Genomic DNA, 12,483 nt, shown 5'->3' on the forward strand with positions numbered 1-12,483 from the left:
AAAAAAAAAAAAAAAAAAAAAAAAAAGCGCAGAGTAGACGTAGTGGGCACAGGGGGAGAACACACGTGTCAGGAGACACAGGCAAGCTGAGGAGCTCCCGGGCCGCCTCGGGAGCCCGCTGGGATGAAGACCTCCGGAGGGCAAGATGGCGTCACCCCGTTGGGTAGGAAGTGGCTTTTGTACGGGCCTTTTAAGGCTTTTTAACCTTTTCCAGCAAGCACTGCAGACTACATTTCATTTAGTCTAACAGCCTGCAGGAGATAGAACGCCATTGCGCTGCCGCTTGTGTATTTAACTCCCTCTTTTTATTAATCTGAAACAGGGAATGTTATCAAGACGCTTCTCTAGTGACTTCAGCTTTCAGCATATTTACCCTGTGAGAGGTGATGTCCATATCAAATCAGATTCCCAGAGATTTATATTCTGAATTTTAAAAACATTAACACTTGGCAGAGTGTCAAATGCTCAAGAAACGTTTGTTAAATAAATGTAGATTTTTTTTGAAAGCAAAGCTCTTATTTACTTACCTCCCTTTGTATTCTTATTGTATGCATGCAGTAGCTGCTTAATAAACGAATTAGCAGAGAATGAGCAGGTTCATGGCAAGCCAATTTTAACAGCAGTAGTCATGGAAAGGTAAAAGAATACTGGGAGGAATATCCCTGAGCAATTGTATGTTAGAGCTGTTGCTGATGTGGACGAGCGTTTAAACACTTAAGGTGGAAGGGGAGAAAGCGGGAGAAATTTGATCGCTGTTGAATACACACTTACCTGGTTTTATTGAGTGTTTTATTTCCAGTCAGCCAGGAAAAATTCATCTCTGTGCCTTAAATGTGTCTTAAATAAAGTCCAAGACATTTTGGAAAGTAATATATAATATCAAGCGTTTCAATAACCTGAAGAAATGTTTCATTTTTCTTTTTTCTCTCCGCTTTAATTAAAATAATGGATTATATCAGTAATGCATTTAAAAAATGGATCAAACAATTTCTCACGTTTGAATTTGAATGGTCTCAGGCTTGGAAGTATTACCTGTCTGGACTGTGTTTTCAACTATTTTGACATTTCTAAAAGTGATCCTGAAGATGGTATGGACAACCATTGAACCGCCCTGACACTGTTTCTCAGAGGTGTCAGGATCACCTTTATGAGTCACAGCTCATAATCTCAAGTGGAAATTTATATCCCTGGATCATTAGGAATGACTCCTTGTATTTTATTATTAAATGAGCACATTTTTACTATGAGGCCCAGGCTTGCTGCCTTAACGAGGTCAGCCTGTTTGACAGATGGCCCTTCTGTTTCTCTCACCTTCTAGTTGACATCCCGGCTCCTCCTGCCCCATTTGATCATCGTATTGTGACAGCCAAGCAAGGAGCGGTCAACAGCTTCTATACTGTGAGCAAGACAGAAATCCTAGGAGGGTGAGTCATGCTGAATATTATTAGCATCCTCTCAACAAAAGAGGAGAGTGTGCAAAGACATGGGGCCAGATGACTTCGTAAATGTCTGCCTGTCTTGACCTGAGAACTAGAAACGTTAGAAACAAACATTTTAAGAAACCGTATCCATTTCTGAAAATTGTCACTGATGCCAGAAAGGTTAATGTGGTGACTAAACTCCACATTTATTATCTACTTTACTTCCCATGTTGTAATGTCTAAAAGAAAGAAAAACCCATTGTGAGTCACCAGAAGGTTGACCAGCAGTCCAAAGCCATAGTGCAGCCTCCAGGAGACAGAACATGGAAATGAGTCAACAGCGTGTAGTTCTTGTGGCCTGTATGAGGTCTTTCTGTCATTGCTGCTGGTTTTTCATTTATATTGTTGCTATATTAATTACTATTATCCAATTCAATTGATTACTTTGCTTAGCAAATAACTTATTTTAGGGACATTTAAATGCACACTCTCCCTAAAGAAGGAAGATTAAAGGCTGGGCGTGGTGACTCACGCCTGTAATCCTAGCATTTTGGGAAACTGAGGCAGGCAAATCACTTGAGGTCAGGAGTTCGAGACCATCCTGGTTAACATGGTGAAACCCCGTCTCTATTAAAAATACAAAAATTAGCTGAGTGTGGTGGCACATGCCTGTAATCCCAGCTACTCAGGAGGCTGAGGCAGGAAAATCGCTTGAACCAGGGAGTCAGAGGTTGCAGTGAGCTGAGATCGGGCCCCTGCACTCCAGCCTGGTGACGGAGTGAGACTCTGTCTCAAAAAAAAAAAGAAAAAGAAAAAAATCCAGAAAGAAAATTAAAGTCCATCAGGGACCAGCTTCATGCTGGGGGGAGGGGGAGGGGGTTCTTTCTTCTTCTACTTCTTTCACAACCCCCCTATGATATCTTGTAACTCAAAGTCTAAATTATAACGTTTGCTGCCATCAGCATGTCTGTGTAAAATAGGAAGAGGAAAGCAGAACATCTGCACGTATACACACAAAATGTACTCACCAACACAAAGAAAGCATGCATTGCTCCTGCAGTCCAGGCTTCTGCAACTGGTCTTCAGGGAGTCATTGATATTTGTGAAGTCCCTTCTTCCTCTTCCCACTCTGTATTTCTTTGCCCTCTGCCGAATGGAACCACCTGGAGTTTCCTTTCCTGATCTGGCTGATCTCACAGAATGCCCCATGAGACTGCGGGGAAGGGCTGAGGGAGAGACAGGAATTCCACAGCATGAACTGGTGCCATGGCAGCCTGAGGTATTTGGGTCTTCAGGGACATCAGTGGCAAGCCAGCAAGTATTTCTCTAACCGAGAATAGTCATTTGCAGAAGAAGCTTTGAAAGAATTCCCAGGATTTGTGCTGTTTTTTCTGGTCAAGGTTTGTCAATTGCTCCTTTGAAACTTCCTTTCTGTCTGTTTGGGCACCATGGGGTCTTCTCTTTGGTACTGCAGTCTAGACCAGCTGCCCGTCAGCTCTTGTTATGGGCTTCACCAAAATTGGCAGCCATAATTCACTTAGCAAATGTGCATGGATGCCTTCAAAATGCAGACATCACCAAGTGCTGCACCTCCTTTTTAGTGGTAGGAGGTTCAAGATGCAGCAACTTATCTTTTACTTTTGGCAGAAATATTGCAACATGCCAAGGATCACTGGATCCCAAAAAACCTGCCCACAGGGGCAGGCCCCTGAATTTTCCTGGGGGTTCATCTCCTGCCCTGTGACCTGGAGGATATCTATCATCCCTGCTTGGCATGTTCAATGAGCATAAGGTTATCACTGTGTTGAACCAGCATGAATCCTGGGAGTTGGCCTCAACCTTCAGGGCCCTTGCAGAATAAATCAGAAAAAAGAGTCAGAGGGTTGAAGGAGCAGGGAAGTCAGACAGTGATAGGTACCACTGCTGGCTCCGGAGGTTCTGGGGCCATTGCTAGTGAAGGGAAAAACAAAACAAAACATTTTCATAACAGCCGCTCAGGAGGTGGCTGGGCCTGTGTCCATGTATTCCCACAGAGACTCCATCTGGAACAGAGGTTGGAATTGAAGTCACCCCGTGGCTATGTTTATGGTAATCCTGTGTCATTCTCCAAGATTCATCTGCCTCTGTGCTGGGGTGCAGCCCCAGGATGGGATGTGGCGGCCGTCAGTGCTCCTGCATCTGCCCAGCGTTGCCATGACTTTCATCGTTGAAGTCCTCTGCCTTGTCATGGGGCTTGCCTCGGGTTCAGTGTGTTGCTAGGGAAGCTGTTGCTCACTCCCAACTGTGACATCCACCATTGCAGAGCAGGGACACGTGTTCTAGCTTATTTTCTAAATAAGAAATCAAAGTAAGCAAATTAGATTTAAAACTGCTCGCAACTGTGCACATCTGTATGTGATTATGTAGGTACGAAGCTGTCTTACGATTATATTCAAGCTCATAGGTGATTGGGCAATACGCAGTCTTGACTATATGGATACATACGCAGTACTGTTACATATGCAGTTTTCAAAAATAATTTTATATATCTGAAGGTGGGCTCTCTTGTTCGTATGCTGACAAAGCCCAGCTTATAACATTCATATGTATTTAGAAAGGTTCTGCGTTGTCTGTAAAAGTGGTTCTCAAATGTTAGGGTGCATATGAATCACCCAAGAAATGTGCTGAAATGTAGATTCTGGGGCCTACCCCTGGATTCCTGCCTCAGGAGGTCTGGGGTAGGGCCTAGAATCCTGGATTCTTTTTTTTTTTTTTTGAGATGGAGTCTTACACTGTCACCTGGGCTGGAGTGCAATGGCACAATCTCCGCTCACTGCACCCTTTGCCTTCTGGGTTCACGTGATTCTCCTGCCTCAACCTCCCAAGTAGCTGGGATTACAGGTGCCTGCCACCACATCTGGCTAATTTTTTGTATTTTTAGTAGAGACGGGGGTTTCACTATGTTGACCAGGCTGGTCTCGAACTCCTAACCACGTGATCCTCCCGCCTCGGCCTCCCAAAGTGCTGGGATTACAGCACCCGGCTGAAACCTGCTTTCTTAACAGCTCCCAGGTGATTCTGATGCAAGTGACCCACAGACCACACCTTGACAAATACTGTTCTAGAAGTTTATGGAAAGAACGCCTCATAGGGCTGCTCATCCAGACTTAGCAGGAGAAATACTGGGGCCACTGTGTGCTGTCTACGTGGCAGCTGACCACAGGGCCTCATGCTACGCCGCTTCCTCTTTTTTGGCAGAGGGCGTTTCGGCCAGGTTCACAAGTGTGAGGAGACGGCCACAGGTCTGAAGCTGGCAGCCAAAATCATCAAGACCAGAGGCATGAAGGACAAGGTACAGCCTGTGGGAGGTGGTCCCCTCTCTCCCTGCCCTGTCTTGGCCACACTAATGCACTGTTTCCTGCTTCTCAGGAGGAGGTGAAGAACGAGATCAGCGTCATGAACCAGCTGGACCACGCGAACCTCATCCAGCTGTATGATGCCTTTGAGTCTAAGGACGATATTGTCCTGGTCATGGAGTAGTGCGTATCCCCTCTGCCCCTCCCTGACCCACTCATGACCGTGACTGTGCGTCAGTAGCTCCGTCCTGCTGCAGCAGGGCCAGAACCAAGCTTGTCCCCGCAGACTCTGATTCGGGCGGATCACACAATCTCATCAGTTCTCCAAGGGAAACGGCTTGGGATTACGCGTCTCCATATGGGATTTTATTGATAAGAACTAGCGGGACCAAGTAGATCTAGCTTTGTATCTAAGCTGTTTGTCAAAAATCAGGCTTAAATACTAGCCAGGGCAACCTGGAGGAAAGTGGTTTTTGAGCTACATCTTATTTTCACCGTATTCACATGTCAAAAACGGTTGATGATTCGGGCTAAGAAGCTTCCATTTAAACTCATCTTTATAAAACATAAGGACTGGTTAGTTAGAAACCGAGTACAGTCATTACTTGGAATCTGAGAGGGTCCCAGGATCCCCGCAAATGCCAAAACCAGAGGACACTCAAGTTCCTGGTATAAAATGGCGTAGTCTTTTGCATATAACCTATGCCCATCCCCCCCAGTACTTTAAATAATCTCTAGACTACTTATAATACTTGATAAACTGTAAATGCCACGTATACACTTGTTATACTGTATTTTTAAAAAATTTGTATTATTTTTGTTGTTGTCAATTTTTATTGTTTTTTGGTCAAACATTTTGATCTGCGATTGTTTGAACCTGTGGAAGCATAATCCACGAATAGGGAGGGCCAACTGCAATTTCAACACGGAATCGATATTGTGATTCCGTTTTGTTTTTCATTCTGCAATCAGGCATTTTGAATAAAAACTATAGGTTCCTGGTCCTCCCTTATCCACACTTTCACTTTCCATGGTCTCAGTTACCCGAGGCCCCAAAATATTAAGTGGAAAATTCCAGAAGTAAACAATCAACAGGTTTTAAATTGCACACTGTTCTGAGTAGCCTGATGAAATCTCCCACCGTCCCGCTCGGTCCCACCCAGGACGTGAATCATCCCTTTGTCCAGCGTCTCCACCACTCCCTGCGGTTAGTCACTTAGTAGCCGACTAGGTCATCAGATCGACTGTGGAGGCATCGCAGTGCTTGTGTTCACGGAACTCTCGTTTTACTTCACAATGGCCCCAAAGCACAAGAATAGTGCAGCTGGCATATTGTCATCATTGTTCTTTTTTACCCTTAGTTATCCTTGTTAATCCCTTACTGTGCTTAATTTATGAATTAAACTGTATCGGAGTTATGTATCTATAGGAAATAACATAGTATATACAGGGTTCAGTACTATCCACAGTTTCAGGCATCCATGAAGGGTCTTGGAAGGTGTCCCAGAGGATAAGGGAAATTACTGTGTCTAGCACCAGCCACATAGAAGCACTGGAGAGTTAGAGGGCTGAGACCCTGACTACTTTCAGTCAGGGCTTGGAGTTCCCCTCCCAGAGTTCTTAGGGTCCTCTTTCTCTTCAGCATCTTTAGAACATGATACATGTGGGCTCACCCCAGAGCTGAAGACACTGGATAAAGGGGCTTTGAGGGCGGGTGCGGTGGCTCATGCCTGTAATCCCAGCACTTTGGGAGGCCAAGACTGGTGGGTCACTTGAGGTCAGGAGTTCGAAACCAGCCTGACCAACACAGTGAAACCACATCTCTACTAAAAATACAAAAATTAGCTGGGCATGGTGGCATGTGCCTCTAATCCCAGCTACTTGGGAGACTGAGGCATGAGAATCGCTTGAATCTGGGAGGTGGAGCTTGCAGTGAGCCAAGTTCCTGCCACTGCACTCCAGCCTGAGCGACAGAGTGAGACTCCGTCTCACAAAAAAAAAAAAAAAAAAAAAAAAAAAAAAAAACGCACCCAAAAAAGATGGAGGGTTGGCTTGAGGATTTCCATTTGTGAGATTGAAGGTATATAAAATACAGGCCTTCAAGATAAGAATCATCTAAGTAAGACAGCAAATAAGGCGGAGAAATAACTGCACATACACCTTTCAGAAGAGGTAGCAGAACTTGCACGCCAAGTCACTACAAGAAAAGCGCATGGTGGTTAGGAAATCAGGACTGAGGGCTTCGCTCCTCTTCCCTCTGCAGCGTGGATGGTGGGGAGCTGTTTGACCGTATCATTGATGAGAACTACAATTTGACGGAACTTGATACCATCCTGTTCATGAAGCAGATATGTGAGGGGATAAGGCATATGCATCAGATGTACATTCTCCACTTGGACCTGAAGGTAAGGGTGTTTTGTATCCTGTGAGATTTTGTATCCTTTCCGCGCCTGGCTCAGTGAGTGGGCCCTGTCTGCTATTAGATGCCAGCTGGGGAAATTGGCACAGTCATTTCAGAAATGAATAAACATCTGAATTGTTACCCTCATCTCCTTATTCGCAGCTTTTGTCACTCCCTAATATTTTGCATGTTCCATCTTCGGGGGCTAATATTCAGATTCTTGTAATTTGCCTGCGTTAAGGAAATCTATATGGCAATGGTTTCCCTAAAAGTTTAGAATTAAAACAGTCACCACCACCACAGTGGTAGCCATGTAGTATCCCTCTTGTCAGGACAAGTAGGTGAGAGGAGTTTAGCTAGCTCAGAATTCCCTAAGTAGTAGCCAACCTTTCCAGGTCTCCAAAAATTGCCGGCAGCTCCTCGAGTCATCAGGAAGCTCCGGACTTTGGGACTTGTTTTTCTGTGGGTTTGCTGCCCCGTGGAATAGAATCCTATGGAGAACGGAGCAGAGGGCAGTCGGAAGAACGGGGCCGAAGTGCTAAGGAGCAGAGAGGGTGGGGCGGGCACCCCACTGCCAATGGTGGAAAGCACACAGAAGCCAAACCGCCTTTCTTTCTCCTCCTATTGATCGCCCCTTCCCTCTTTACCTCTCTCATTATATCTCACCATGAAACTCCTAGAATCGGACTGTACGTAGTCTTAGTTACAACCAATAAAAGACCTAGGCCCCATAACCCTGATCAAGTCCCATGTTGGGACCAAGTATCATAAAGTACATCTTGTGTGGCTTGGTCATTTTCTCATTTCCCTGTTTGCACAGCGTGACAGTAAGATAAAATATATATTCTATATAACATCCCATCTATTGCATGTCACTAGGGATTGCATAGCTAAATAAATTTAGCCTCCTTAAATAGGTTTCCATGGGCCTCTCTTCCTATAACTTGGCTTCCCTCACTGTCTTGATTTATGTGCCTTGCCTTCCCCATTCACTTTTGAGCAGGAGGAGAGCAGGAGGAAGTGGTTTATAAAATGACAAAGTCAGAGGTTAAAAATCATTAGCAAAACCCTCGCTACGAGCTGAGTTTGATAATGCATGCTTTCATGGAGCGTTTTCATTGAATGTAGATATTCTGCAGATATCCCTAAAGGGATTTGATTGGCAACTGGAACTAAGCGCAAACCTATTGTAAGTCAAATGACTCCATATGGGGCTTCATAACATTGATTGAGGACCTGCAGCGGGCAATTTTAGTTATTTCTTGGAGGCAAAGATCATAAAAAAGGTGACAGCTGGATGGGTCATTAAGGAGCTGCTTTTCTGAAAGATCCTTGGAAGGAAAAGGGCCAAAAATATGAAGAATGATTGTCACTCTGTGGGAGGAGATTATAGGTGACTTACAAACAGTCTGTTTCATATTTTTCTGTTTTGCAAATTTTATCCAATGACCATTCTTTAATTTTATCATCATAAAAAGGCTAACTTTCTGAAATGCCCTCAAAACGGTTTCTCTATATCCTGCAAACTTTTTGATGCCACAGTACTCCTTCACAACTGGACAGCTTTATACACGATCCGTCAGTTATTTAAGCACGAAACCAAATGTTTCACATAACACCCCTTCTCTACAACGACTTTGACTCGCAAACATCTGTTTTAGAGATATTTTAGAAGACGGCTTCCAAAGATTTTCTACTACCCAACCAAATGTACTACTGAGTATTGATAAGGAGACGCTGTGTCATTCCATAATGTGTCTCTGAATTCTGGTGTCATTGGAACCTCTTCTCCATCCAGACAGGTTGGGGAGGGGAAGCCTGCTCCCACTGAAGACTGAGGAATGGGGTCCTGAGCATTCGGCTTCTGGGCTGGTGCCCTCCAGCTCATAAAGAGTTGGGACTGAGGGTTCTTAACTCTTTGAAAACTTTCTTTCTCTTTTATAAATGGCCTTGACTTTAAATTAAATCACTTACTTTCCCCAGACCTCTGTTTTTCGACCCCAGTAAACATTAGGTGCACTTGTCGGACATTCTGTGAGCCCTGAGGCTGCGCTACAACCCACTTGTCTCCCCTACACCCCAAGGCGGTCAGGTTAGCAGGCTAAGGTCTTACCAGGGCCTAGCTCCAAGGGAACACTTAGTCAGGAGATTTAGGCATTGAGACCAAACTCAGCAAAACCTCGGAACTGCCGAGACTGAAGAACGACTGGAGAGAAAAGCCCTCCTCTCCGGTGCGACTTTCCCATAAGCGTTGAGCAAAGGGAAGCTCTGGAGGCCGGAACGTTCACAGTATAGTGCATGTTCAGTGCGGCTGTTTAAATGGAGCAGGTCGATTCTCTTGGAACTCATAAATCTTGGGAAAACTATTTCTCCAAGAAGGGGAAATTCATACTCAATAATTTAGAGGGGCAGTTGTCGGGTCTGAGCGGCCTCCACGGTGCATTTGGGAAGGACTGAAGCAGCCTCCTCTTCTTGCTCCCCTCGAAGCCTCTGCCTGAACTCAGGCATTATGGTGAACTGTGAAGCCGTGGAGAGGACAGGCTGGGTAATGCAGGGTTGGCAGGATACCCGCAACCTCATCCACCACATAATTAAAGGAGAAAGTACCCACACGGACAAGCCCGCCCCGAAGTGAAAGGCCCGATATGTTTTTTCTGAGCATCGTTGTATTTTTAGTTGTGGTTCAAGGACAATTTGAGTGAATGATGGTTGTTTTCATTGCTAATGTACCTCTTTCTCCTGGCAGCCTGAGAACATCCTGTGTGTGAATCGGGATGCTAAGCAAATAAAAATTATTGATTTTGGATTGGCCAGAAGGTATGTCTATTGGGACATAGGTGTACGAATGGAGGTAGGGGACATGATGGGTGCCCTTTCTTTGCAAACATATATCTGATCTGCTCCTTGGTTTCATGATCTCATTTATAATTAATTTAACAAAAATTATTATGTTTGGCCTTAACTTGCTAAATTTGAGACTTGAGTGTTTAGAAGTTTCTATAATGCATGCAGTAAAAAGTATAAAAAATTAAAACCTAATGCAGTGAAGTTTATTAAATTAGAAGCCATTAATTTAGCATTTGCAAGTGTTTGTCTTCATCTTTCATATTTGTTCCATCTGTACAGAGAAGATTTACTTTAAAAATATTAACAACGTAAGCAAGATTGCAAAGGGTTCTGGCACATGTAAGATTCTTCAGGGAACAAAGAGTTTACATGGACACGTTAACAATTCAGCACATCGACGATGTGTGTAAAATGGATGTTGTAAATTATTGCAGTACTCTGTTTATTCATTAATACAGGCTTACTCCAGTCATCCCCATGTCAATGACGGTATCAGGTTTCCTCTTGTCATCTTCTATAATTCAGATGTTCTAATTATTCACAGCGGCTTCTTCCACAACTGGTTCAACCTATGAAGGTTTCCTAGTATGAATTTTGACTTTTAAATTTTCTGGGACCGCTGTACAAGTTTTTGACACTTTTTCTTCATTATTTGGGTTCCTTTAATGTTTGTTTATTTGAAGTTTGCTGTATGTATGGCTGAAGTTATTTTGTCTCATAGACTGCATCATTTCAGTGTTCATGATTTTTGATTGACACTTCCATCCTCCCACGTTGTCTCTTAAATTGCAGATACAAACCCAGAGAGAAGCTGAAGGTGAACTTTGGAACCCCAGAATTTCTCGCCCCTGAAGTGGTAAACTATGATTTTGTTTCCTTTCCAACTGACATGTGGAGTGTGGGGGTCATCGCCTATATGCTGTGAGTAGCTCTCCCTGTCTCTGACCCTTCTCCATCTCCATGCTTAATTTCTGAGGTTTTGCCATTTTAAATAAAAGCCCCAGTTGAGGTCTGTAAAAAATAAATAACACTGTCCCGTCCTCAGTTGCTTTCTAGGTTCTGTTGAATCCTGTGGGTGAAAGGACTGAATTCTTTCCCTGCACATCATTTGGAAAAGTAAATGTGTGTCCTCTTCATTAATCACTTTAACTCCTAGGACACAACCTAAAACCCAAAAAATAATTTAAAGAGCTCACATGGCCCGGCGCGGTGGCTCATGCCTGTAATCCCAGCACTTTGGGAGGCTGAAGCAGGCAGATCATGAGGTCAAGAGATCGAGACCATCTTGGCCAACATGGTGAAACCCCGTCTCTACTAAAAATACAAAAATTAGCCAGGTTTGGTGGTATGCACCTCTAATCTTAGCTACTTGGGAGGCTGAAGCAGGAGAATTGCTTGAACCCGGGAGGCGGAGGTTGCAGTGAGCCAAGATCACACCACTGCACTCCAGCCTGGTGACAGAGTGAGACTGCATCTCAGGAAAAAAAAAAAAAAAAAAAAAAAAAAAAAGCTCATATCCTGATCTGCTAAGTGACTCAGGCTAGCCTCACCCCTCAGAGATGACATGCCTGGCGTTTGCCATCTGAGCATGTAGTAGCACTTTGCGAGCTGTAAAGTGATTTAAAAAGGAAGCTGATATTCATATTCATATTCTGTTGTTGCTACTGTCTTTATTGCCACAGTTGTTTAATTAGGAGTTGGGTGGAAGTGGCAAGGATTTTCTTGATTGCAATAATATATTATAAAATTATGCTTTGGGATTACATTATTTTCCTTCTCTCACCTTTGAATGGCAGAACCAGAAAAGCAATCTGTATGGAAAGGGGTTGAGGCTATTTAAAAAATACTCACTCTGGACCCTGTGTCCTCCAGACTTAGCGGTTTGTCCCCTTTCCTGGGTGACAATGATGCCGAGACGCTGAACAACATCCTGGCCTGCAGGTGGAACTTAGAGGATGAAGAATTTCAGGACATCTCAGAGGAGGCCAAGGAGTTCATCTCCAAGCTTCTGATTAAGGAGAAGAGGTAACCCAAATTCGTCCTGTGCTCTGGGCACAGTAGGGATGATCAGGAAGCAGGGCGTACCACCAGGGCTGTTAGAATTTATTCCCTTACTAACATCTGTGATGCTCGTGCAAAGTCATAGATAGAATGAGGTTTGATCCCTTGACTCACTCTACTGTGATCTGGGACTGCTTTGGTCATGAAGCTACACAAACCTTTCTCCTCCTGCCATTTATCATGCAGCCGTACCAACCATGGGCTCCTGCTGGGCCTCAGTTGACTCACTGTCAAAATGAAAGGCTGAGGAGAAGTATTTCTAGGATTCCTTTCACCTCTACAAAGCTGTATATGGTTCTGTGTAGCTGAATCTTTAACTACCATTTCATTTGAGAACCTACTATGGGCCAGATCGTGCCAAGTGCTTTGTAGACATTAATCTCTTTTAACCACCACTCCTGCCCGCAACTCCATGAGG

The 12,483-nt window shown here is 44.1% G+C and overlaps 1 protein-coding gene across 1 annotated transcript in view; it reads left to right on the forward strand.

Annotated features, from left to right (window-relative positions):
- The window catches only part of MYLK4 (myosin light chain kinase family member 4), a 104,357-nt gene that overhangs the window by 81,148 nt on the left and 10,726 nt on the right, over nucleotides 1-12,483 (forward strand). The window contains exons 4-10 of the mRNA XM_023221062.2: nucleotides 1,319-1,424; nucleotides 4,659-4,752; nucleotides 4,830-4,939; nucleotides 7,020-7,161; nucleotides 9,904-9,974; nucleotides 10,797-10,925; nucleotides 11,877-12,029. Of these exons, the coding sequence (XP_023076830.2) occupies nucleotides 1,319-1,424; nucleotides 4,659-4,752; nucleotides 4,830-4,939; nucleotides 7,020-7,161; nucleotides 9,904-9,974; nucleotides 10,797-10,925; nucleotides 11,877-12,029 (805 nt within the window). The remainder of the gene's footprint in view (nucleotides 1-1,318; nucleotides 1,425-4,658; nucleotides 4,753-4,829; nucleotides 4,940-7,019; nucleotides 7,162-9,903; nucleotides 9,975-10,796; nucleotides 10,926-11,876; nucleotides 12,030-12,483) is intronic.

Source organism: Piliocolobus tephrosceles, chromosome 5 (assembly GCF_002776525.5).
Source record: "Piliocolobus tephrosceles isolate RC106 chromosome 5, ASM277652v3, whole genome shotgun sequence".
In the NCBI taxonomy this organism is placed as follows: Eukaryota; Metazoa; Chordata; class Mammalia; order Primates; family Cercopithecidae; genus Piliocolobus; species Piliocolobus tephrosceles.